General features: G+C 38.6%; 1 protein-coding gene across 1 annotated transcript in view; it reads left to right on the top strand.

Moving 5' to 3' along the window:
* Window positions 1-27,088, top strand: part of USP10 (ubiquitin specific peptidase 10) — a 46,443-nt gene that overhangs the window by 12,150 nt on the left and 7,205 nt on the right. The window contains exons 2-10 of the mRNA XM_014257146.2: window positions 7,217-7,285; window positions 10,394-10,439; window positions 14,909-15,928; window positions 21,441-21,532; window positions 23,078-23,187; window positions 23,620-23,675; window positions 24,875-24,978; window positions 25,715-25,814; window positions 26,497-26,677. Coding sequence (XP_014112621.1) covers window positions 7,217-7,285; window positions 10,394-10,439; window positions 14,909-15,928; window positions 21,441-21,532; window positions 23,078-23,187; window positions 23,620-23,675; window positions 24,875-24,978; window positions 25,715-25,814; window positions 26,497-26,677 — 1,778 coding nt within the window. The remainder of the gene's footprint in view (window positions 1-7,216; window positions 7,286-10,393; window positions 10,440-14,908; window positions 15,929-21,440; window positions 21,533-23,077; window positions 23,188-23,619; window positions 23,676-24,874; window positions 24,979-25,714; window positions 25,815-26,496; window positions 26,678-27,088) is intronic.

Genomic DNA, 27,088 nt, shown 5'->3' with positions numbered 1-27,088 from the left:
CAGCTGTAAGAATTCTATAATAATGTCCAAAAAAACCCCTGAATTGGGGGGAGAAGAAAAGAGGGAAATTTTGGTCATGCACTATATTTTTGAGCCTTTGATAGCTTAAATGGTGGGCAGGCGGAGTTGCATTGACTCATGGGCTTAGGTGACCTACATTTACGTAGCTCTGATCTTTCTGCAGGTACTATGGAGATGTGTTAATGTTCTAGTTTTGAGCTGCAGGCTAATGATAAAGAACTGGCAGCTTCAATGAGAGTTTGCTCGTGATTTGTTGCATTTTCAGTTGTTAAAAGTTTTAATATGCAGCTGCTCCACCTTCAAGTGTGGCTTCATTTGCATATGTTTGTCTTTATAAAAGTTGGCTTTATTTTTTCATAGAGAGGGTATATTGACATATGCTTTGCCTAAAATACTATTTAGGCTGTGGTACAGCTGTAAATACATGGCCAGTGGTTTTCATAGCTCCTGGTTATGGGATGCTGGTTGCAAATTCAAAGTCTAAAAAAAGCCCAAACAGCAAACCTGTTTTTCAGTTTCACAGTTTTGTCTGTGCTTTTTAAGGCATTTTAGTAATAAAGTTTATTGAGATTTGTTAGTTTGTAAAACCTTGTCTCCAGTTAAGTAATCATCTGTGTAATTTCAGGTCAGAGGAAAGAACAACCTGTGGGAAGGCTTCTTTTTCCTACATTTTCCATAAAAAAGCTGATAAACCTTGAGAAATTGAGAGAGAAATAAAGGGTGAGGAAGCAATGCCTTGTTTGCTGCGGGGATGACTAATGGGAGAGTGTTTTCTCTGCTAATAAAACCCGAGTGCAGTCATATGCATGTGCCCTTTTTTCCTTGCCAGAAAACACACTTCTGTCTGAATGCTTCATTTTCCTGCTCTACTCCAGCCTATCCCAGAGCTGTAAGAGCAAGTCCACTTTGTAGGAGTAACTTGGTGGGTAAGATTGTATATGTAATATATATATATCTATGTACAGCTTAGGGTATACACCATCTATTTCATCATTTCAGCTCAAATGTGAACTAGTTTGACTTGTTCAACCTTCTGCTTAGACATTTAATGGTGGCAAGGAATAATCCAGCTGTAAAAGCTGTATTCTTAACTCCTTTATGGAAAAGCAGTTGAAGTGGGAGTATTTGCAGCTTAAACTAATTTAACTGAAGATCTGAAGCTGTTGGGTGGTAGATGAAAGCCACGTTAATGCTTTCTGAAAGCCAAAGTTGACACTTCATTTTCCTGGCTTTCTTGTAGCACAGGTGATCCCAGGATGATGATGCAGCAGCAGTGCTATTTCTACCTATTTTTCTAGGACAAGCAGCTGTGGAACACGTAGTCATCCTCCTTTTATTCCTCCAGGACAGTGTTCGTGCTGCTAGACAGGAACACCCATGGAGATTTCATTACAGGCAGTGGGGTAGCATTAGCATTTGGTTTTTAAAGTGGTTAGGGGGACCACAGCAAAAACCAGTCAGCATGGAGAGAGCTTGCAGGTCAGGTATTTTAACCCTTTGGGGTCTTTTTCCCCCTCCTGGGAGTTAGTTCTGTTGTTGCTGCTTTTACCTGCATAGTTAAGATGCTGCTTGGTGATCAGAGTTATTACACAAATATATAACTATTTTTACATTCATTCCTGAGTGGCAGAACACAGATCTTGGATAGATTTGATTAATTAATTTTATGTAATTTGTGTTAAATCTAGCTGCAGATAATATCTTGAAGATGTGAAAGGGATATTATTGATGAAATTATTTGTTCCAAGTGCTGTAGAATCTCCTGGAGTGCAGCTGGATGTTACACTGCTGTAATCACATTGGAGAGATTAAGTTAGAAACTGATTCCAGTTTGGTTGTGACTGGAAGCACCAGTGACTGACAATCAGCAGGATTTGGGATTTGCTCTAAGGAAGGTGTTTAACATGAGTATTTTTCTAAAGAGAATTAATGTTGGGAGGCAGCGATTCAATACAGGGAACTTGATTCCTTGCAGCACATCAGGCTGAACATGGAAATTGGTGACAGAGGCTCAGGAGTGAGCTGGAAATACTGTTCCAGCTTTAATAGTCTCATCCACTCAATATTCCTAACTTGTATTATAGAAAAAATGTATTTTCAAAATGCTACACTTTTAAGAATATTATCTGCAGAGTATTTGTGTAATAGTCTAGTCTTAAAATTTTAACTTCAAGAGGAGAGACAAGATGCAGCTCTTTTTTATCCTTTCTTCAGTTGTACAGGAAGCAGTTCAGAACTACAGTTTTAACTGGTTCTTTAATTGTTTAAGAATTTAGTTGTATGGGGTTTTTTGTAGTCACAAGACTATGACAGTGTTTTGCATTCAGTGCCCAAACTTAATTGCAAAGTCTTGATAAGGCAAATAAATCTGAAGTACTGGAGCACCCATATCACCAGCAGCTTCAAGAGGAAGGATACTGTTTCAGAATTGCATAAAGTATGTTTAATTTTGCGGTTTTTTTATTTAATTAATGTGCTGGTTGTTAGTGTCAGTATGTGAAGGGAAAGATTTTAGTTAACATCCTTTGTAAAGCTACCTCATTTTTAAGGTTTATTTAAGCATTGTCAGTTTTGTTTTCATCCTTGGTCTCATACATGTGACATCCGCAAGAAGGCATTCACATTTGAAAGCTCCCAGAAGTTCCGAACTTGTGTATGTTGAAACCAATGTTTAGAAACCAGAGTGGAAAGCAGCCCTTGTGAATGAATAATTGTCTCTTTGAAGTGATTGGTTATGGAACCTCAATAGGGAAGATATGGGATGGAAAATACATAAATACTTGATTGTATAGTGTAAGCAAAGCATGTTATTATGTTGGTGTATGTTTGCTCACATTACTTAAATCATGGTAATTTTAGTGTGTTAACACATCTCTGGTAAATGCTCAAATTGGGTTACTGCTGAGAATTGCAGAATGGAGTAGATCCATCAGTATGGTTTGGTTTTGGTGGTGTTCTTCCACCCCAAAGGAGAAGTTTGGTAGCCCTGAAGAGGAAAGGTAGCAGAGATAGAGCTGTCCTGTGTATCCCCTTTTCCCTAGAATTCCACAAAGCCTCATGCTTCCCACACACACCTGTCTCCCCCCAGAGGAGGTTGTTATTTTCCCCTCTGGTTTTTTATACAGTCGCAAGTGGCAGGTCATTGAGATCTGTTTGATACTGTTCTGATCCTGCTTTTAATGTGCGACAAAACGAAGCTCCCCAGGCTGAGGTGTCCTGAGGGACCCTTGAGCACACTCAGTGCAGGGCCAGTGATGGCTCTGCAGAGTTAAATCACCCGGGGAGGAGAGCAGCGTGAAGTACGTGCTTCTAAAAACACCAGAGGATTCCTTCCCGGGAGCCAGGACAGACAGAACACTCTTAGAGAGGTTGTGGAGAGGGTTTGAGAAGGAGAGGGAGGGCAGATGGGACTGAATTAAGCCTCTTAGGGATTAGGTATCTTTAAAAGTAAGTCTGGGGGTATCATTACATTTGGTAATTTTCAGAACTTTCTCCCAGTGTTCTATTCAGATTTTCTTCCCCATTCAGTCTTGGTGTGACACTGGATCTCCTAAGCTTTATCTGTGCTCTCCTGTGAGTGAACACTGACACCATTGACTGCTGTTTAATGTGCTTTTCAAGCAGCTGCGTTTTTGTCTGAGGCTATAAATCAAAATCAGTTTTCGAAATCAGCAATTGAATGTTAAACAGTGTTGGAGAAATAATGATTTTTATTTTTTAATTTTGTTCTTTTTTTATTTTGTCTTAAAATGAAATTTGTGTAGAGATATTAATTAAACCTCAACTTTTCACAGGTAATATTTTTTAATGTTTGGGTTTGTATGTTGCCAGACTCCCTGAGTTTGTGTTATTGGTGGGAATAGGCCTGGCTGTTGCTGCCTGGGCCAGGTGAGCTCTGTGCTCACGTGCAGTGTTCGACCTTCACTCAGGGCTGTGCAGGTGAAAGGCTGTTGCTGTCTTGGCACAGCGGTGATGGAGCAGGACAAGCAGCTTATGAGCACAGCACAATCTCTCACCTGCTCCAAGGCTGACCCTGAGCTGTCTGTGTCTGACTCCCACTTTTCTTTGGAGCTTGTGAAGTCCCGTCTGTTATCCCTGATTGGGACCTTGAAGTGTTGTGACAAACAGGAGCAGAGATTGGGACAGCCTGGGGCAGGTTAGCTGGGCATTAAAGGCATCCGTTTGATGGAGTTGTAATGGGTGTGTGTTTCTTACACACTTGAAAATACTAAAATTGGAATTGAAATCATCTGAAACACATTTGGCTGAGCTTTAACACGTGCTGATGTATTTCTGCCATGTGTTAAAATGTTATTTATAGAGTGGGGGAGAAATTAATGCTGATAGTGAGTAGCTTGGTAAGTTGTCTAAGTAATTTAATTAAATGTTTGGTGTTCCAAGCATTAGATTTTATTGTATATTTACCTGTTTGGAAAAGAAGGCAACTTTGAGAATTTTGAGGTTAGGTGGAGTAATTTTGAGGGTGCAAACAAGCTAGGGCCCCAAAAGCTCATGCTGATAATGAGGTTATTCTTGTGCTGTTTTTTATGAGATCTTAGTCTGCTCTTGCTTAAAATTTCTTATTACCTGGGCATTTAAAATGCAGGAAAACCTTTGAGATTTGAATTAATGGTGCAGGGTAAGTACTGCAGCTGTGCTAATGCTGATTTAGAGCTAAACAAGTATTTCCTTACACAGGTGACTTGTAGAGTCCCAGGTACACTGATTCCTTGGAATGGATGCATGGATGGATGGACAGCAGGCAGGGAGTTACAGCATCTTTCAAATTGCTTAAAATACATTGGGGTTTTTTTCCCCTCTGAATCCTTTTTTTGGTAGCAGTTGTTATACTTGCCAAGGGATGTGATATCACGGTTCTTTTTCACTCAAGTGCGTAGTTGTGTCTCAAAAAGGGTAGAAAATTCTGTCCAGCTTGCAGAAGTTATTTCTGGAGAGATGAGGCTGACTGTAGGCAGAGGAGGTTGGTTAAACTGGGCAGGTTTAATGTCATCAGTCCTGTGGCCTTAAATTTATTTTGAAATGTTATTTCTCTTGGTTATCATGCAGGGATCTTTTAACTGGTGACTTAATGCTGGTGTAAAGCATTGGTAAATAAAAACAGATCAGATCAAATTCTTTTAATTTCAAGCTCAAATGGGATGGGTTTTTTGCGCTTTAGACTGGCTAGGATGAGGTGTTGGTAAGTATTTAAAGTCCTGATTTAAATTATGCAGGAAGAGTTGCATAGACACAAATTTCTTTATATGAACACACCATTAAAACAGTTAATTTATGATCACTTTGTTCAATTTTTGTCTTGTGTTTCCTCATTGAAAAAGCTCAGAAGTACCAGGCCTGTGATACTTTGCTTAAAAATGTTGTTTAATGAAATTATTATATTACTAGATGGAAAAATTAGGGTTGGATTTATATAACTTTTAATAGACTACACTTGAGATGATTGTTTTGTTCTGTTGCATGACAGCATCAAAAATACCTCCTAAAACGTTTTAGTGATGAGTCAGCAAGTGATTTTCTTAGGTTAGTTCATATGTTGCTGAATAAAAATGCTTTGGTTATATTGAAAGTACAAACTGAGCCTGAGTCCTGTGCCAGGAACTGTGAAGCCACTGGGTACAATTTAGGGATCTGTTGGGTTTGGGTGTTGGATTCTCCCTTGGTGGGCAGCAGTTGGCTGAGGGAAGAGTTTTTGAAGCATTAAATGTTTAACTGTTCTTCACCCTTTGAATCACAGATGTTCCAGTTTGTTTTGACTGTTAGAGTTGTTTGTAGTCTAAACCAGATTACATTACTAGTTTTTTTAAATCCCTGAAGGCCATTAAAATGGGCACACTCTGCCACATGTCAAAGTGGTGTGTGTATAAATCACTTTTTGTGTAAGAAAACGATGGTTTGTAATTGCTGTGGAATTTGGCTTTCAGTTAAGCTTTGAAATTTATGAATGTAGATGACTGTGAGTCGTGTAAACAGCAAGTTCAATTAGAATAAACCACCTAAAGCCTGGAAAAAAATCCTGTGATTGGGTTATTGTGTGTGCAGTGTGTGGCAGCAGCCTGCACTTCAGCAGAGATGATTTCCCAGATTTTAGAAATTCTTTTCTCTGGCTCAGCTCCCACTCTGGTTTGTTGTGTCTCAATACAGCCAAGCTAAGGATTTGCCACGAGCAAGACTCCACACTGCTGAAAAAGCTTTTCTGGTGGGAGGGTGAAGGAGGCAAAGAATTGTCCAGAATGACCCTGGGAGAACACAGAGATAAATGGGAGTGGGGGCTGTGATGTACTGGGCCAGGCTTTTATCCACATGGCAAGAGTGGTGTTTTTCATTCCTCTTTGTCTATTTTGTCAGTTTATTCAGCTCCTTGTTTAACTTCTTTCTGTGCTAATATCACTGTCCTGAATGTTTGGGTGCTGTTCAGTCAACTACACTGGAGGTGGAAGTTTATAGAAACTTCCAGGTGCTGCGAAATGCTGACAGCTCAGGCCTTTTTGTTGGGAATCTTTTGTTTTCTGTAAATGAAATTTCTCATTTTTGTGTAATTTTCTTTGTGGTCTTGTTAGGTACTTTTTTCCAGAGAGTATCTAGGTGCAAAATATCTGAAAAGCTACAGAAGATAATGTTGGGGAAAGATGATTTATCTTAGGTTTGTTATGGAGAGCTTCAGGCACAGGAATAACAGAATTGATGATTTTTGTGTATTTTCCTACACCTGAGCAGTTTAATTTCTTTGTGCCCTCAGGTGCACTTAGTCTTGTGTAACTCCTCAGTTTAGCAGAATTCTGGAGAAGTAATTCTTTGGAGAAGTAATTCTTGGTTTGTTTCTTTTTTTTCCTTTTGTGAGGGGTGGGTTTAGAAGGCAAACCAGCCTTTGCCTGGGGCTTGTATGAACTGATGCAACTCCTCACCCCACATGATGGTTTTAAAGGATGAGGAGCAGTTTGTGATCACCTCCAGTGGGAATTTGAAGGAAAATGCTTTCCTTACAGTTTCAGAGCTTAAAGTTCTTTGCTAAAGATTTAGGAAAGAACAAAGATGGGAGTTGGGATGCAAGACAGAGTTTCTGACACCCAGCACATAGGTATTTTTGAATTCAAGTATCCTAATGGATTTCAATATTAATTTAATTGTATTGAATATAAATAGTTCTTTAACAAAGATCCTTCTCTTTTATTTTTAGTATATTTTTGGGGAGTTCAGCCCTGATGAATTTAATCAGTTCTTTGTGACTCCACGATGCTCTGTTGAGGTAAGATCTACTACTTTAAACTTGTTTTAGAAATAACATCTGAAAGCTCCTTCTCTTTGTATGAATTTGAAATACACCAATACAAATATTGATCATTCACTTGGCTTGCTAATTTACAAACTGAAAATTTTATTCAGTAGTCTTCTTTCCATGTATGTGGATATTAAGTCAATTTTTAGACATAAATTAATGGTTCCACCTTCTGCTTGTCATGTTTCAGAGCTGGACTAGCTGACAGTAGTGGTGAGATGTTGACAGTGAATTTTCCAGCCCTGTATCACAGCTTTGGTGGCTTTTTTTAAGGGTGGATACTGAGAGCTTTCCCAGCAGAATTCTTGGTTGTAAGGTGGGCTTCTTAGTCTTGGGAGCCTTTTGAAGCACAGGGGTTGTTACTGTTTTTGGCCAGGTGGAGCCCTGCTGACCCTCAGAGCTGTGCTCACAGGGAAGGCTGTGTGTGAGGTCTGAGAAGTGCATCAATAATGAGCTAATTAGTGACAGGGAGAACCACAGAGTGGGAACAGTTGTCTTTGTATGTTGGAGTTCATTACATACTCACATAGTATTGTAGGCTCTTATTCTCTGTAGTTCTTGGTAGAGAATGACTTTCCTTCATAGGGAAGAGCTTTATCCCATTGTCCTCATCTCCAGACTTGAAAAATAATTTTCCTCTGGGTCAATTTCCATGTATTTCCTCCAGACATTTCCATTCAAACATTTCAGTCATGCTTCCATCCTGCCCTCTCAACATAAAGGAAACAAACACTCGAGCTGTAGATGGGGAAATCCTTTTGTCACAGTTTACAAACCATTGTTAATGTGACTTAGTTTCCTGTAGCTTAATTTTCCAAGGATAATTAGTGTAATAAACTGCTGAACAATGAAAGGGCATGAAGGGAACGGGGTGGGGTGGGAAGTGAGGGAAGTTCAGAATGGAAAAAGAGCATTTTTGCTTTTTAGAGGGGAGAGCTGTGTCTCTGGTCCAGGGGAAGCAGAAGAGATCTTTAGGTAATATCTGTTAGCTGTGATGATCCTGCTGTTCTCCCACCATAAATGCAGTCATAGCAGTGGGACATTGTCATCATGTGTAGTGTCACCTGAAGTGCCCCCATCAGCTGTTCCAACACTTACTTTAGGGATGATGAAATGTCATATCTTGACTTCTGTAAAGGTGTTCTCAAAGTATGAACCTGCAGCACAAGAACCAGTGTAACTTCATTTTCTCAGTGTACCACTTACTGGTTAGCTGTCCAAATAAAGAGCTGTTGAACGATGTTCCTTAAGTTTGTCCTTGATCTGGTTCAGTTCAATGTTTTAATTACCTGGATGATGAAATAAAAATGATGCTTATTAGTTTTATACTAATTGGTGTAAAAACTTGGTCTGAAAAAGGCAGGGTGAAATTCAAGAAGGACAAGCCAGAGATGATAATGCTGCAGTGATGTTTGACACACATCATGCTGGGGACAGTCCCCACATGTGCTGCTGTCCCTCTGAGGTCCCTTAACCACAGACCCAAGGGGAACTCTGGCAAGGGAGTAGTTAAAACTAAAGGGGAATGTAGGTTGGATATTAGGAAAAAGATTTTTACAGAAAGAACGATAAAGTACTGGAGTTGTCTGCCTGGGGAGGTGATGGAGTCACCATCCCTGGATCTGTTTATGAAAAGACTGGATGTGGCACGCAGTGCCATGGTTTAGTTGAGGTGTTAGGGTATGGGCTGGACTCAGGGATCTTGAAGGTCTCTTCCAGCCCAGTGATTGTGTTATCCTGTTGTCTAAAATGTCCCTTTTACATGTGACATTTTTTGACATGTTGTTCTGCCTCATACCTGTTGGCTGTGATGGTTCACATGACCCAGTTGTATGGAACAAATCAGCTGTGCAAAAGTGCTCTTGATTAATCAGATATGTTGGGGACCAAGAGGCTGACTACTTTTTTAAAAATTGTTTTATTTTCTGAAGGTCTTTGCTTTAGATAAAAACAAAAGTTGCAAAGTTTATCATTAACTGTTTGCTGTAGACATTTAGAGTAATATTGTTAGCTCTAACTAAAATCATATTGAACCTATGTTCAAAGTTAATTTGGAGCTTGACCCAGTGATTCTAATTTTTTACTTGAAAAGTGATATATTAAGATGTATTGAGGTTCATAAATGGATTTACAGCATGTTTTCTTTTATATACTTTCGCAGTGGAATTTCAGGAATATTTTTCATGCCATTTCTGGTGCACTGGTGTCTGCAGTGCATTAAAAAGGCAACATGTGAGTATCTGTAGCTTTAGGGAATTGAAAACTTCAATAAAGCACTTTTTTATTTGTTACACCATTGGAGTTACTATTTAGAATAGCATTGTAAAGCTGCACTGTGCCCTCAGTGTTGTATCTCCCACTGCAGAACCAGTTGCACTTTCTCCAGGAGCTGCTGGAATGCAGTGTGGCAGTGCTGCCAGTTCTGCAGGCACAGGAGAAGCTCTCAGCTGCTCAGGGGCTTTAGGGGCAGGCAAGGGGAGTTAGAAATTGCCCACCTGTGGTTGCACCATAGGGTTCTGTCAACCCTGAGGCCATAAAATGATGCCAGTATTTATAGGGGATGTATTTCCAAACCCTGTGCTGTGAGTACGTTATGGTTAGGCTGATCAATGTGTTCAAGCATCCACCTTAGCTGAAACATTTCAAGGGCTACACTGGAGAAGGTTGAAAGTCAAAAGGTTTAGGTGTGATAGGTGGCTGAGCAAAAGTTTGTTTTATCCTTTCCCAATTTGGTCTGTCTTCAGCTTCTGTGTAAAAAGAGGATATGTTCCTCATCCTAAAATGAGTTATGAAGAAAGATGCTGATGCTGGGAGGTGAATTGCTTGAGAGGTTGGTGAGCCTGTAGTGTGTAACCAAGATAATCTTTATCTTTCAGTACTTGTGGTAATCTGCAGGGACGCTTGAAGCTGCAGTGTGGGATTTGATAAATATAGAAGCATGAGTTCAAGGCATCCTCTCCAAAAATCAAATCTCAATTATGATGTTTTTAAAGGATTCGGATGTTTCATATGAAACTGCTATGAAATGTTCATAGATTTGCTTTGCCTTTAAATAAGTTTCATTTCTTTTTTGTACAGCTCCCCCCATACAATGAAACAGTTTCATGTGGTATTAAATCCACAGGTAAGTTTCATGATGGTAAGAAATCAAGATTTTTTTTTATTTTATTTTTTTTTAAACTTCAAGGTTGTGACACTTTCCTGAGATTTACTTTAACCTCTCTTAAATATAATTACTAGAACTTGCTCAGCACCTACACAGGCATATATTAGGCAGATTGGTTTTTTTAAACTTGAATGAATGATATCTGTGAGAGGTTTTTAAAATTCTGCATTGAACTTCAGCTAATTACAGTGGGCATCTTATTCCTCCTTCGCTGTGCTGCCACACAGTTAGAGTCCTGTGGAAACACTGTAGGATGTGGCTGTGAAAATGAGGGGGGCTGGAGAGCCGTAGTATGAGTATTTTCTAACAGTTACAGCAAGACTGCTCTGCAAGCAGTGCTCTGTTCTGTGCTCCATTTGACTCTTGTTTCTGCCTGGCTTGGCTGTTTTCCTGGAGAATCCTGGTTTGGGTTTTTTGGGTTTTTTTTTATCTCTTGATGAAAGTGTGACTTGATGTAAAAATAAATTGGAGTTCCCCTTTTAAAGCTGTAATGCTCAGGTCTCCTCTGCCTCAGCCCATACCTCTTACAGCCTGACCTTACTTTGGAGTTGCAAGAAGTGGACAGGTAGATAGGAGCTGCCCTGGGATCCTCACTGTAAATAGTTTTAACCAAACTTCCACAGTGTTTTAAGCAGCAGGTAATTTAGTTTTTGGTTACCTCCCTGAAGCAGAGGAAAGCCAGGAAGCTGAGACTTAGACAAATGTATATGACAATCACTCCAGCTCTCCTTAGAAAATCATGGAAGTATCTGAACATTTCTCAAAAGAGAACCAAGCTACACATTAGTGTTTAAGAACATCTGATTATTTTGCTTGGAGACTTTGGCCTTGCTTTTGAAGATAAACAAGACAGGCAGTCAGAAAGAAGGACTACACGTCTCATTTGAGAGCAATCAGCAGCACTTCTGACAATTCAGGTTTTTTTAGTACAGGACCACTTTTAGGACCCCGAGTAGTTCTAAATGGGGGTTAGAAAAGTTCTTTAAAAAGACCATATGGTGTGAATTGTCTGTTGGTGACAGGGGCATCCAGTCATGTATTGCTAAGTCTAACTGGATTTAAGTTTTGTTCTTTCAGACTGAGATTTTAATGTTCACAAGCCATACAGAAAGATGGTTTGTACAAATGTCTTTCAGATCATTCCTAGACCTTGAGAGAACCCCTCCTAGCCCTGAGATTAGGTAATGACAGCAAATTAGGTTTTGCTTGTAAAATGTCTTTAACAAGCTTGCACTGTACTGTGCATGCCCAGTATCACTGATGGCTGAATAGGAAGCTGTGCAAACTAAACTGGAATGCTTGGTTATGCACAATATTTATATTTATATACGATGATACACACTTACCATGACACACACCTTACCATTCCCCATAGTCTTCATTTTTTTCTGTACTTATATTCAGTGTTTAACTTTATTACAGAATCAGAATATTAATATTAATACCTATTAGGAGTAATCAAATCATGGCTTAAGCTCTAATCTGCAGAACTTTGTTGACACTAATGAGTACTGTGCATTCACAGATTCTGGAGTTACACATAGACTGTCCTTGGAGCATCTGTTGGTGCTTGTTTCAATATGTGTGCCATGTTGTTCATGGCACAAAGATCTGTTTCAGTCCGTTCAGAAATGGAGCTGTGAACTAGATTGAAACAAAGATGCCCTGAAGCAAAGTGCAAAGTCAAAACAAATAAGAAAAAAAAATTACCTCTTATTTTTCTCGAATGAACTTGACACAATCTTACAGCAAATGAGCTTCTTCCAGTCATTCCATAGACCAGCTGAACAGTAGCTACTGGTATTTATTATTCTAATCCTGCTGTAAGGTGCAATGATTAATTGCTCACCTGTAACTTCCTAATTTATGTGTTAAACACTACAACATCAGTTATGCTCTGGGCAAGGTTTCAGCCTATGGTGTTCATTGTGCCATGACTGCAAGGAATGTGTTCTGTTCTCTGCTCCCCACTAGCCCTGAGTGGGCAGTTGTGGTTGTTTAGTGTACAATAAGCTGATAAATTCACCAAAACTAGAGAAAAGGCTCCTTTAGGTGATGTTTTTTTGCCAGGTTAGCTTTGGGTCACACAGGAGTGGGGAGCTTGCTGGTGAGAGAGGAGCAGGACAGGGCTACAGAGGTGACAGCTTTTACCTTGGGCTCTGATAGGCTTGACTCTTCCATGGAGGGAAACCACGTTCTTTGTTCTGAAGCAATTACTATTATTTTTTTTTTTTTATTTTGGAAAGTCCTGGATTCTTTGAAGTGGTAAGGACTTGAAATATGCCCAGTAATTAATTTGTATCAAGGTAGGAGGAATATTGTGTGTTACCAGTTGTTGCCTGTGCTTTGTGCTGTTGCAACAGAGGGTAGGAAGAACCAGCTCTTGGTTCATGGCTGAGGAGTCACTCCATGAGCAGATGAACTGATGAAGAATGGTTTTGTTGTGGATTTTTCAGTGGCTGGTTTGGAGCTGTGTGTGCACAGACAGCCTCTAGAACATGAAGTGCTGCCTGAGCTCTCCCAGCCCTTCCCTCTCCAGTGCAGATCAGGCACAGCTCCCCCCCTCCCTGGCTCCAGGCTGCTGATTTTTTTAAAAATGAACTTCAGCCCTCTCTTCTGGGTGGTGATGGCTCATCAGTGATTGCAGAAGTGGTTGGTGAATGGCAGACAGGGTGTCAAAAATGCTGTCTCACAGGGAGAGGGGAAAAAATTTAGAAATTTGAAACTCACTCTCTTCCTAAGATGATTTAGAGAAACCAGATGTGTGTGGAATTTTTACCCTTTTATTATTTTTAAAAAGTCTTTAGTCTGACTGGCAGCAAGATTGAAGCTGATATGTGATGTGTTTGCTGCTCATTTAGTCAGGTTAATAGATCAAAGCAGAAAAGCAATTAACATCTTTATAATTTGTTCATTAAATCATAATATGTTGGAATTGCATGGGTAAGTCAGACCTCAACACACATTGAATGTTTGTTACTCTTCATTTGATATTAAAAAATGCAGATTCTTATTCCTTTCACATTTTTAAATCTAAAATATTTGTAAGAAGATTTTTCTAGAAAATAATCCAGAATTGCAGAACTTTTACATTGACAGTCATAAATCAAAATATTCCCTACTAGACCCTACTAGGTCTGTAAACAACTTATTTTCTGGGAACTGTTGGTTGCTTTTTGTTGCGTTTAAAGAAAAAATTCTACCTCATTTTTAGTGAGCCTGCGATGTACTTGAAAATATGTATTTGTTGACATGCATAATGTAAGTTGCACAAAATCTTAAAAGTTTAGTGCTGTATCTACTTTTGAATTAATATCTAATGTTATTTGGTTCTGTAATAAGTCAAAAAATTTGAAATGTGTGTTTTAGCCTCCATCGTTGAGGAAACAAAATATTAAAATGCAATGTCTTTGAAACAGTAACATATGCATCATAAAGACCTGCAGAGCTTTAAAATGTCAGCTTAGCTTCAAAATTCCTGAAACTGTTTCATTAATTTTATATCTTTACTTGATAGTTACAGAAATAGTTGTAGCTGAAGTGTTCAGTGTTACCAGTTAGCACACATTATAACAATAAATAAATTCCAGGAAATTGCAGAACTTGGTGACTGAAAATATATTGTGGTACTGCAGCCTGCCATGAGAATATTACTTGGTGTTTCTTTAGTTCTAGGGCAAATAAATAAATCAGTAAAACAACAAAAAAACCCAAACCTTTTCATAAGTTCCCAGTGCAATGCCTGTGTACAAGTTGAACACTGATTTATGTTGAGGAATATCTTGTATTTTGTGTCATAAAATCCTGGACTCGTATATCTCTCACACAGTAACAAATTTAATTGTGATAAAATTCAAGAAGTTATAAATGAGCCTGGAGGCTCAAAAGCTTTAATTGCAGTGTTCCGTGCAATTAATAAATATATTTTTAGTTATTAAGGATTATGGTAAATGTTTGATTATAATGAATCTCATCAGGAAATCCATACCCAGCCCCTCAAAATGCAAACCTCACATATGGGAAAGTTAAAAAGGCAAAGGCTTTAATTGTCAATTGAACAGACTGGCTTGAAAAAAGTGTGGAATTAAGTACTACACCATATTTTACAGGCAATTATCCAGTAATTAATTTACTATAGACATTGGACTTTATTAATTTTTTTAAGAGGTGAATTTATGTTATGTGCAGGGAGCTGTGCGTTGATTTGGAAATTACGTAACTCTGGTTAAGAAAACCTGAATCATGCTCTGCTATGTTCAAGAAAATGATCTTTTGAAAGTCACCATGTTTGAGAATGAGAATCTCTTTTGTTTGGGGAGCGTACCTTCTTTTCTGAGTCACTGGAAAATAGAAGAGTGGTTTTCTTGCTTTTGCAGCTTTTTGATTCAATGTGATTCTCTAACTGAGATTTGCTTTCTCTTGTCCAGGGGAAGAGTATCAGAGAATTGAATTTGGTGTTAATGAAGTTATTGAGACTCAGTCATCTGTCCTAAATAACACCGACTACAGTATTTCGAGTACTCTGAATCCTCAGGCTCCAGAATTCATTCTCAGCTGTGCACCTGCTCAGAAAACCCCAGATGATGCTCTCAGCGACACAAACTACAACTCCATTGACTGCCAGTTCAGTGACCCTACCCTGGCTCTGGACAGCGGCTCCAACGCTGAAAACGACGGCTTGGCCGGAGGCCTCGGGCAGAGGGAGCGGAAAAAGAAGAAAAAAAGACCCCCTGGATACTACAGTTACTTGGAAGACGTCCCTGACGGCGTGGCTGCCCCGGAGGCGCTGGTGAACGGCCACGCCACGGCCGCGGGGCTCAACAGCCTGAGCACGGAGGACGCGGAGCTGGCAGGAGACCTCCCCTCCCTGGCCACGCCGAGGACTTGCAGCAGCCCCGCCAGCTCCGTGGACTTCCTGGCCGGAGCTGCGTGTGCCGAGCCCGGCGCCGCAGCCCCCGGCAGGACTGCCGGGCAGCCCGAGGTATGCCGCCTTGCTCACTCTGAACAGTTCTGCCTCCCCTCGGAGGCCGTCAGAGATAGCCCCCTAAGGACAGCTGTTGTACAGGCTTATGCTGGTACTGATACTACTGAAACTCTTGGCGTTACTAATGGACAAACACTTGAATCCTCTGGTGAGGACACAGCTGCCAATGGGGTAGAATTGCACACTGTGGAAAGCACTGACTCAGACCAAGCTAAGCCTGAGGAAGCTTCACCTACTACTGAGGCAACGGTCCCGCTTGCAGGATCAGTCCCCGTTAATCAGCCTGCAAAATCGTGGGCTAGTCTTTTTCACAATTCCAAGCCCTCTGCTTCCACATCTGTGGTCTATGTTGAGACTAAGTATACCCCTCCTGCCACTTCTCCTCTGGTCCCTGAAAAACAGGTTGAAGTCAAAGAGGGACCTGTTCCAGTTTCAGAGGATCCCGTAGCCATAAAGATTGCAGGTATAGTTAATACACACGAGTGGATGTTACACTGCAAGGGTATTAACTCTGCTTGTAAACAGGAGTGTGCAGTATTGATAGAGAACATTCCTCTGGTAATGAGCTGACTGTTCAAACACTGCATGAAGGATGTCCTTTGAATAAGCCAGTTTGTATCCCCCCGAGTAAACATTCCAAGCAGGCATTGCCATGTCATTATCCCAGATACGGGGAAACTATTGCTGCTTGTCAAACAACCTGTGAAACAGTCTGTTGAAGTGATCTGTGGTTTCAAATAGGCTGTGTGCTGTTATATAAAGGAGAATATGTTAGGTTTGTTCAGAAAATGGTGTGTTACGTTATCCAGTATTTACAGTTTTGTAGTGTATTCCATTACAAGAAGACTATAACTATATTTATACCAAAGTAGCTGAAATTACTGGGCACTTAACAGCAGTTAAAGTATAATGGCTACATAGGTCTTGCTTAAGAAATTCCAATTCAGGAAATACCATATTGACTAGTATGCATTTTGAGGGGTCTGTCCTTCCTTATTTAACCATTATAAACAGTATTGCTTTATCCATAACCAATGCCAACTGTTGCCAGTTCAAGAATAACCCCAAGGAGCTATCCGGAAGGGACATCAGGACAGGGAATAAGTGGTAGAAAAGCTTTGACTCTTGGTCCTGGCATATCTGTGGTCCTAATGGGAAATGCTAGAAACTGCAGGAAGTTGGTTCAGCCAGAAATTGGGAAGTTCTCCCAGCTTGGGTGCATTTTGTGTCATTGACTCACGAGTGTTGGAACCAAAGTAATTATTTTAAATCTCTGAAGTGGTCCATGTGTGAGAAGGCTTTGTGCAGAGTCCTGCTGTTTATGCTACAAGCTAATTTACAGGTACAATGTGAATGTGACAGCTTCAAGTCAGATTTCTACTCTGAACAGAAGCTGACCTTCTGTCAAGGTGGATGATGTTCAGAGCGTCCAGAATTGTGTGCTGCCTCTCCTCCCCTTGTTACTCAGCAATGGTTTCGTTACTCAGAATTGTCTGTTGAGAGAAAAGCTGTCAGAATAATTTATATTTCGGTGTATTTTCCACTTAGGTGTCACAAACACTGTATTAAAGCTATATATATATATATATATATATATATATATATATAAAAGCAGGTGATTATAGTCTGTATGAACCCATATGGAAAATGTTGTCATAAAAGCTCAAGCTATCATTTGGTAATGATTTTTAACTTAAAACTATTTTGTGACCGTCATAAAGCTAAGATTGCTTTCTATAAACAGGAAAGGTTTTTTTATCTTGTCCAAGTTGTTCCAGCTGTAATTTAACTTTCTAGACTTTCACTGTTTCTGTACTATTCTTTGCCACCAGGTGGGAGCAGAGCTTTTTATTTTGTCCTCAATGTAGTAAAACACAAATGTAACTTTTACCTAGTTTTCTTCTTCCTTCGTTATTAGCTTGCTGTTTTGGCAGAGGAATAATCTGAGTATAGATAAAAGGAATTAGTCTGCTCATTGTAGGTGATTTAGGTAGGAGTTAATGCTGCAATTCCTGTAATTCAGATGTTGCTGATTGGTGTAAAATGTTTACTTGAAGATCTGAATGCCATGTGATCAGTTCTTTGCTCTGTGGAAAAAGGTGTTTTTCTTTTATTTTCTTCATGTGTACTTGAGTGTTCTCTGTCCTGCTTGGAAAACAAGTACCTGAGTGCGTTGTTCATCTACCCACATTCAAAAACGTGTTACAAGAATTTCAGTTCCTGATTTCCAGACAGATCATTTTCTCTCTTCTGGATATATTTAATTTCAAATCTCCTACCTCGGTGGTCACTCTGTGTGAGGGTCTGTGTGTTTGTCAGGTGTGTTCCTCGTTTTTCCTGTGGCTGAGTTGAGATCCTCCTCTTGGATTTACTGTGATTTCAGCAGCTTCAGCTCATGCCAATGGGAATGAATTTTTGACCATATGTGTGCTGGACACAGATAAACTCTACACCTGAAGTACCTTGAGTTAACAGAGTTAACAAAATGAACAAATCAAATTAACAAACAACCCAGGGTTGGAGTGCTGAGGTCCTTCTGCACAGTTCTTGCTGCTCAGCACACAAGAAGAGATGCACAGAGGACATCTTTGCTTTTCCAGGGACAAATTGTTGGTTTGTACTTCAATTTCAGCAGTTCTTACAAGGGAGGTTAATGATTCACAGGCACCCTGAAGATAATTTAATGCTGCTTGATTCAACCTGCAGAGATCTGTAGTTCCTTTAGGCTCAAAGACAGAAGCTACACAAGATAAGGAGATGATCAGGACTAGAAAATAAATAGAACAGGCAAATTTCATGTTAATCTTGTTGAGAATCAAATACTGAAGAGGTAATTTTAGCAAGTGTCCCAATATGTATCTGCTGTGCAGATAACTGCTCTTATGTGTTTAGAAAGTAGTAATTATGCACTGCAGCCTTATTTAGGTGCTAGGACAAACATTTTTAATAATTAATATCTAGGGGATAGTAAGGTTATAAATGATACTGGTAAAAAAGAAGACTCTTCAAGGCTTTACTTGCCACATTTCACAGTTGGTCCCCTAAGATTGGAACCTGATAATTAATAATGCCTTATATAATATTAGAATAAGCTGAGGATGTAGGTGATTGGAAAAATATTAATTCTCTCTGAGTAATCTTTTAACTGTTCTTGGTGATCTTAAAAAAAATGCAGTGAGAGAATCTAAAACAATTTTCTGAATCATGTTCTCTCTGTGGATGATGGAGGTAACAGTGCCCATAAAATCTGTTTACAGCAGGCAGGATTTCAGATGAATCAAAGAGCAGAAACTTTAAGATCTGACTAAATCTGGAATGATTTTAAATTTAGGAGGAAGGGAATCCAATAAATGCAAGTATGGAAGGCACCAGAACAGAAACCAAATGCAGGTACAGTGGTAGAAGTATTAGAGAAAAGGATCTGGAAATTCTAGGGAATTGATGAGTGTCTTTTGTACAGCTGAAGAAGACAGGTTTTTTCCCCCCCAGTGTGTGTTATTACCAATTTACATGGAAAACACTGAAAATAATTAATCCTGCTGTTGCTGTTGAGGACTTGATGCAATTGCCATCTTTGGGCATTCCTTCTGAAGGAAAATTTCATAGTGCAGCAGCAAAAATGGAAATAAGATTTAAAAACCATATGGTCAAACATGGGAAATTCAGAGTTAATTTGTCTTTCATGATACTGTTGGCATGGCCGTTGTAAATCCAAATTTACAAAACAAATTCACAAAGATGGTGGCAATTCACAGTTCTGCTAACACTAGTGATAAAATGAAATTAATTCAGATTGTAAGAAAAGTGTTTCAGTGTTAGAGAGTAGATTTTTTTTCTCATTGTAAAGATGGGTAAATGCTAGAGCAAGGAGTAGTGGAGACATCCAGGGTCTGGTGGGTTTTATAAACTTCAGAAATGCAGTCTCTTGTACACTCAAACTGCATTCTTAAATATTCTTGTTTAGGGTTTAGCAATGATCTCCTGGATCATTGTCCGTATTTGAGGAAAGATCAGTGACATTATTCTCTAAATCAGGGCCTTAAACCAAGTGTTCAGTTCCTAAACTTGTAGCCACCCTTATCCCTTCAGCATGGACACCATTGCCATGGGGCTTCTCTTTCATTAAACTTAGCACTTGCTTTCATTAGAAAATCACCTTGTTCAAAAAAGTTTGAGAAGTAATTGTAATAACAAAACCCAGTGAATGAACTTCATCAAAATACTTTCTGTTTACCAAATGAAATATCTAAACATTTGCTCATTTCACAAATCAGTACCCTCCAAAAGAAATGAGTTTTCTGGGTGCTGACATGAGCCTTCCAACAGGTTTTGAAATTTTAAGATTTTCTCACGGTTGTAAGTGTATTTTTCTTCTGATACACTTGTAAAAGTTCTTCTCATTACTGTGTGTTAGATGTAAGCTGGAAATGTGCTTCTGAATATAATTGCAAACCCAAGTCTTTGATAAAAAAACCTAAATTCCCAGGAATTGCACTGAAGCCTGTACAGAAAGCAGCTTTGTGACCACAAGAGGATGCTAAAGGTCCTCTAAATATCTTTATTTAGTATGATGCAAAAATGGGGAAGAGTTAATGTAAAAAGTTATTGATAGACAAAAAAATAGAAACTTTTTCAGTTACTTTTATGCTTATTTTCAACAATTACTTATTTTAACAGAAATATTATGTGTGAACACAGCTCAAATGTTGCTGCTCTAACAATACATTCTGAAGTGCTCTAGCAGTAATTTAATAACATATTTTAGCCCTCAACAGAAACTTTTTCTGCATCTGTGCTACTTCATCTTCCATTTTGCATTTTTTTGCTGTCTGCTCTTTCAGATGACACATTCTATATGTAATAGACAACCAAATGAAACACTTTCTTTTGTTTTTGTCAATTTTGTTTGCTTAGAACTGATGTTACCTGCAGGAGATAGGATGTTATAGATAGGGAGATAGCTTGGCATTAGAAGGATGTGGATTTTGTTTGCAGTTCTGCCTTCCTCTGCTTAGTTACAGCTTTGTACCTCTGTTTTTGTACCTATATCATATTATTTTATCTTTTGTCCTGTAGTGAACAGCTGAAATTCTTTTAAGTTTATAGCATATAAGAGCTTTAGAGCCCCTCACATTTATTATAAAAATAAATAACCCCACTGGTACACAATTGCTATATTCACTTGCAGTTTGTACTTTGTCTTGTATACAACTTACTTTGCAAATTTTAAGTTTATGAACTCCAATATTTTCTTTAAACATTTCTTATTTAGGTATCTAAATAACAGGTCAGGATTCCTGGAAAAGCTCCCTTTGTTGCTCTTGGTTTCATAACTGGGACAGACTAATGTGCAGTGGTTTCCAAGTTTTAAACTTGGGCCATTGCTGAAAGTTCTGAAAGCAGGAAAGAGTAGGAATTACATTATGTAAGGCTGTTATCTCGTAGGTTTTGGGAGTGTTAAATAAAACAGCCTGTTCTGAAGAGCAGAGCACATCTGTCTGTATGTTTGCACTGAGATGATTTTGTTGTAAGATAGTGGATGGTGAAACTTCTAAACTGAGACTGCTGCGTTGGCTTCATCCCTCCTCAAAGCAGAAAAATGTGGGAAATACTTCATAAAACTGGTGACAAATGATTCAGTGATGGTGTTTTATATCTGTGTATGTATCTATGTAGCAATATAAATAAAATATCTGGATTTAGGAACACAAACATCCAAATCAATAGGTCTTGTTTTGGAGTGACAGTGATCAGTTTTATATCAGCATCTCCTGATCCGAGTCTGGGATGTCTTCGGTGGAAGAAAAGCATCTGATTTGGAATGTGAGCAGTGGTTAAATGGAGTGGAAATCATTTGCTGAAGTTTCTGGGAATCTTGTTCATTGATTTGAATTACTGCGTAATGCTCAGCAGATATTTGTTTGATGGCCGTAAGAGTTTTGTTGATGCTCAATTTGCTGTTTCTCATTCTGCAGAAATACTGGAAAATGTAAGACTAATACATAAACCAGTGTCTTTGCAACCCCGAGGGCTGATCAACAAAGGAAACTGGTGCTACATCAATGCTGTATCCTTCCCTGGGAAAAAATTAATGCTCTTAAGTTGATATTTTTATATTCTATCTGTCAGAGTTTTTCTGGATTGTTCTGGTAAGTATTTTATAAAAGTGCTTTGTTTTCCCAGATCCTGCTCCTGTGGTTAAAATGTTGAAGTGTAGCAGCCAGAAATCCAGGGGGATTTTGGATCATTGAACCTGGTGTGCAGGTTTCTCCTGCAATCCAGTTTGCAGTTTGTTACCTGTGTCATAATATTTTAGAACTGTGACTTCTCCTGACTGAAACCATTGTCATTTCTAGCAGTGTTTCCTCTTGCTCTGTGCATCCATTTAAATGGTTGTTTCTCTTTTGCACTTGAGGTAACTGTTCTTACACTTTGGCTTTGTTTTGCAGTTTTAAGTGGATCATTTGGGTTTGTGCTGAGCAGGTTGTCACTCTCGTATCATTTGTGGAAAGCAGCATTTAATTTAAATTAATCCTACTACAGTCTTACATATGGAAGATGAACTTGCTCTTAATTAATTGGAGTTGTATTCCCCTGCAAAAATAACTTTTACCCTGAGGACAGAAAGCACCTTCCCTCGGTGCTATATTATGATAGTAATAAAAATATTAATAATTAAGAAAAATTGTTTCCCATGTCAGCAGGGCTGACTGCAGGTGACACTTGGGATACTTCAAGTGCTGGTACTACCAGTGAAAAATGTTAACACCAATTTCAAGGCTGATCATGGCAGATCCTAATAAAGCATTTCTAGGCCAGTGACTGTGCTTTAAATAAAGCTTTTATCGTATATAGCCAGTTCTGCACTTGTTTGGTTATATACACTGTGCATTGTAGCTCCCATTTTTTCAATCCTGAAGTTTTACTTTGGAATTTAATACTCAATTTTTGCACCCTGTAGGGATCAAATTAATCTCTCTCCAGCTGTTGAGATTGATCCCTGATGTTGTCATTTCACTTTCCCTCCAGTTTTTTAGTGCATTTCCTCTGTTCACTGCTCTCACCAAGGTGTGATGTTTTTAAGAGTATTATTCTTCCAGCATATTGGAAGTTTCTGGAGTTTTCCAGGTTGCTCCAACTCTGTGCAGTGCAGAATGTCTCACAGCTCAGTGGGTTTTGCTTTGATTGCAGGTGTGACTCAGCACCTTTAAGTTTCAGCCGGTTTCTTCCATTCTTCTCAGAAAATGTATTCCAGGTTATCTCCTGCCGATTTTCAAATGGTTAATTCTCTAAAGTCTTTCCTGTGAAAGTTCTTTTCCTCTCCTGCTCCTGGATGAAATGTTTCCTTACCCATTAATTAAAGATTTTACCATGTTTAAAATGTCAGTTAAATCATTGCATGTTACAAGTTGCTGAGTTTTTTAAAAAATACAACTTCTGTACGTTATTGGTTAACATTGTGATAAAGCTTCATCCTCTTTTCCAGTTAAATTCTTGGATTGAGCTGCCTAATAAAAATACAGCTGTTTTTCATATGGTTTTGTATATAATAGAATATTTGGTTAATACACAGATGCCATTTTCTGCAAATTTCCTTAATACCACTGCATAGACCCTGCAAGCCTTGGTTGCTTGCCCTCCAATGTATCATTTAATGAAGTCCATTCCAATGTATTCCAAATCGCAGAGGCCGTGCACCTCCACACCAATGCTAGACAGTTTGTAAGTAGCTTGGGAAAAAAGGAATAAAACTCTGGGATCTGGCTAAACTCCGTAGAAATACCTAACAATGGCTGTTGTTAGAAGCTGATATATATCCAGAAGTTTTTCATGTGTTTTTGGGTGGCACTTCGATAATGAACTTGGTGTTTTGCAAGTGCTTGGCTTGTCAAGGAAGGTAATTCCTGTTGCCTTGGAAGTATCAGTTTTGTTTAGTGTTTCATGTGAAAAATGAACTGTGAGAGGTGCAAGGACCAGCCCAACACCTGCAATGATCAGGTGGATTTTCATGTCTGAACTTTACTCAGATTTCATGCTGATGTTCTTTGATTTCATTTTGTTTTGGCAGTCAGAATGACAATTACCTAATTTTATTATTCGTTCTTCTAAGTCTTAAATTGCTGCTCATGTCTAATTGCTTCCCTTCTGTTTCAGTGTTCGTTTAATGAATGAGTTCACTAATATGCCTGTACCTCCTAAAGCAAAGCAAGGTGAGTGGGAGCAGGGGCACAAAGCAGAAAATGGTGGGGAGAAGCCTTTAGGGTAAAGATCTGCATGGGGGGAGATGTTGCACCTTGAATTTTTTTCTTCTGTTTGGTGGACCAAGTGTACAAGTGCAATAGGGACAGCTTTTTGTTGAAGATCCACTTAATTATGAGGATGCCTTCCAAGAACATGCCCTTTCTAAGAAATCGATACTCCCTGTATTTTCCTCCGCATCCTTCCTTACATTTTCCCAGCTGTTTATTTATCTGATTGCTCAATTCTGTTCCTTAAATCCTGAACACACTGATTTGGAACAATTTGGGGCCATAACAGATCACTTACGCAGCTGGAGATTGCCTGCAGGAATATTATCCTGGCTTCTGATTCCAGTGGGAAAACTTCAGATGTGTTTGATTTCTCCTAATACGTATTTAGGCTCAGTGATGATTATGGAGTGAGGAATAGCATATTTTTTGATGCAAATAAATTATCTTAAAGGTTTCAGTTGTTTAATCTTAATTTTAAACCAAGTCTGTTGTATTGCAAACTTGTAGAAACAAGCACATTCCTGAAACTATTCTTTATGTAACATGATAAGGAAATATCAGGAGGAGCTGGTTGTTCCAGTGATTTCCAAACAGTTCAGACATTTCTGTGGTTTCTTTCTGTAAAACAAATCTTACTGGCTTATGCAACTTACTTTACTTGTAGGTCATTTTCTTGTGTAGTTTTCAAGTGTAGTTCCGAGGTCTTGTCTTGCCATTAGGTGGAACATTCTGTCAGGCTGTTCTTGAGGTTTTTATTCTGCAGTGAGCAAAAGTGATCTGTTAGAATTGCAAATACACAAAAGGTTTAAAGACAGTACGAAAGAAATTCTTCGAGTACAAAAGAAATGCAAAAATGCAAATAGCACTAGAAGTGGTTTTTTTTATTATTATAGCTGTTGATATTCTTGTTAATCTTCTTAGAACTTTTCCTGACTATCTGTAAGTTTATGCAGGAAAATATGTTTTAAAACAATATTTACAGTTAAGAGTTGTGGCTTATAGCTTCTGAGCTGAAGACCCCAAAATTACAATAAAAATATTAGTAAAAAGTAGTGCTAGACTCCAAAATTAGTGATGTTTGAAGAGACTGCTAAGGCATAATGTAAAAAAACCCTTTTATTTATTATTACTTAGATTAATTATCTTTCGTTTTGCAGCTTTAGGTGATAAAATAGTGAGAGACATCCGACCAGGAGCTGCCTTTGAACCAACCTACATTTACAGGCTCTTGACAGTTATAAAGTCAAGTCTGTCAGAAAAGGTGGGACTTCAAATCCTTGACTTGAGGAACTGCATTGCAGGGCAGTCCTTAAAACTGCAAAGCCAGACCTCAGGCTCTGCTCAAATGCCACTAAAATCAGCTCATTGAGAGTTCATGGTAATGAAACTTGATTGTATTGGGACCTGAATTACAGGAAAATGTTAATTACAGGTTTGGCAGTTTGATATGTCAGAATAATGGGAAAATTACTGTTGGAATGGAACATCTCTTTTTATAATGAAGTTAGCAACTGATTTACATTTAAGAAATGAGCATTTTTTAATTTTTATGAGGAATTCAGCTAAGACTGATTGAAGGTCCAGAAACGTCAAAGTACCTGTTCAGGTTAAATTTCAATATAAAGAAAAGATAATAAATCAAACCATCCTTTGATTTGGCCTTGGCTTGACAGACATTTTTAATAGTGGTTGTAAAAGAAATGGTGGGAAAAAAATTCAACTCACATGTTAAGTGGACTTTGTTTTGATAAAGATGAAGAATTGTTGTAGCCATTGTTGAGCTGATGTGTGTGTTTACTGCTTAGCACAGTTTGGGTTTAACTGGCTAAAAAAGAGTTTGTGTTATAGTAAAATTTAAACTTTATTTCACATAACTTCAGACTGAGTAGTTGCTAAATTAATAGGAAAAAGCTGAATTCGTTCAGTGTCATCAATTTTCTGTTAAAAGGAAGCCATGAAAATGTCATTGAATTGACTGAAAAAATTATTTTGTTTAGGGCAGGCAAGAGGATGCTGAAGAATACTTGGGATTTATCCTCAATGGACTACACGAAGAAATGCTGACCCTCAAGAAACTTCTCTCTCCACATAATGAAAGTTAGTGGATAAATTGTTTAAAAATTCTTACTGACAAAGTTGGAAGATAATTTACTTTGAAAGAATTACTAGAATTTGTATGCAGAGTAAAATGTAATTTTAGTTTATGTTCAAGCTTTAGCTTAAATCCCCTTTACAAATAAAATCCTGCAAGCCTTAGCCAAGTAAGAATTCAGTTACCTAATTTCTCTGTAGCAAGGTAAATTTTTTTTACATAAAGGCATACCATATTTTGTTCCTTAGCTGTGTGCAGTTTATAACCTCCTGACTTTGGCACTGGCTGGAAAAATATTTGCTAAGCCTTGGGTTCCCTGTAAAATACCTGTGCAGAAAAGGAGTTGTATTTAATAATGGCATAATTCTCTTTCCAGAATAACACTTGACTTTCTAATTTTCTACTCCATAAATTTACTACTAAAAATATACCAGACTTTGCTATTTACATACAGTCATCAGTGAGCTGCCTTCTGTTAATACGTGGATGTGTCATGCTGGGAGCAAACCTGGAATATGCTTGTTCTCTTTAATTAAAACTATGACACATTAAAACATTTTATCCTCAAAAAAGGTTTTGGGGTTTTTGCCTTTTGTATTGTTTTCTTTTTGCCTTTCAAATCCTTTATCTGCCTGGATGTCTTATCTATCAAAAACCCCAATGTGTTTTTTTCCTTATGCCGTGAAGAAGTGTCGGTGTCCAACGGCCCCGAGGCTCAGAGTGTTCCCAAGGAGGAGGAGCAGGAGGAGCAGGGGGAAGGCAGCGAGGATGAGTGGGAGCAGGTGGGACCCCGCAACAAGTCCTCAGTCACCCGCCAGGCTGACTTTGTCCAGACTCCCATCACTGACATCTTTGGTGGTCACATAAGGTACAGTGCTTTTTCCTACAAGTTCTTGACTTGAAGTGGCTGAGCCTTTTTAAATGTCTTAAATGACCAGCCTTGTTCTGAGATCCCAGCCCTGAACTGCATGTGGAGAAGGAGTTTGGAATATTTATGCTTTGAATATTGTCTAAGAATTCCAAAACATTTTGGAGCTACCGAATTTTTATGACCTCTAAGGAGTCTCATCTCATGTTATAAATGAGGATACTGAGAGAGAACTCATTCTCACATTTACAGAGTTAAATCTTGACAGTAAAACAACTAACTAAAACATAAAATTGTGAATTTTAGGTTATTCAGACCCTTTGTGCTTCCCAGAGAAAGCCGTGTTTAATAGTAAAGAAATGTTAAATGCAAAAGAAGTCTGGAAGAATGTAAATTGCTACAAGATGCTGC

The sequence above is a fragment of the Pseudopodoces humilis genome, chromosome 14 (assembly GCF_049639895.1).
Source record: "Pseudopodoces humilis isolate 2021_Gansu_Grassland_sample_001 chromosome 14, ASM4963989v1, whole genome shotgun sequence".
NCBI classification, from domain to species: domain Eukaryota; kingdom Metazoa; phylum Chordata; class Aves; order Passeriformes; family Paridae; genus Pseudopodoces; species Pseudopodoces humilis.
The sequence above is the reverse complement of the archived record's forward strand: the minus strand, read 5'-3'. Positions and strand labels throughout refer to the sequence as shown.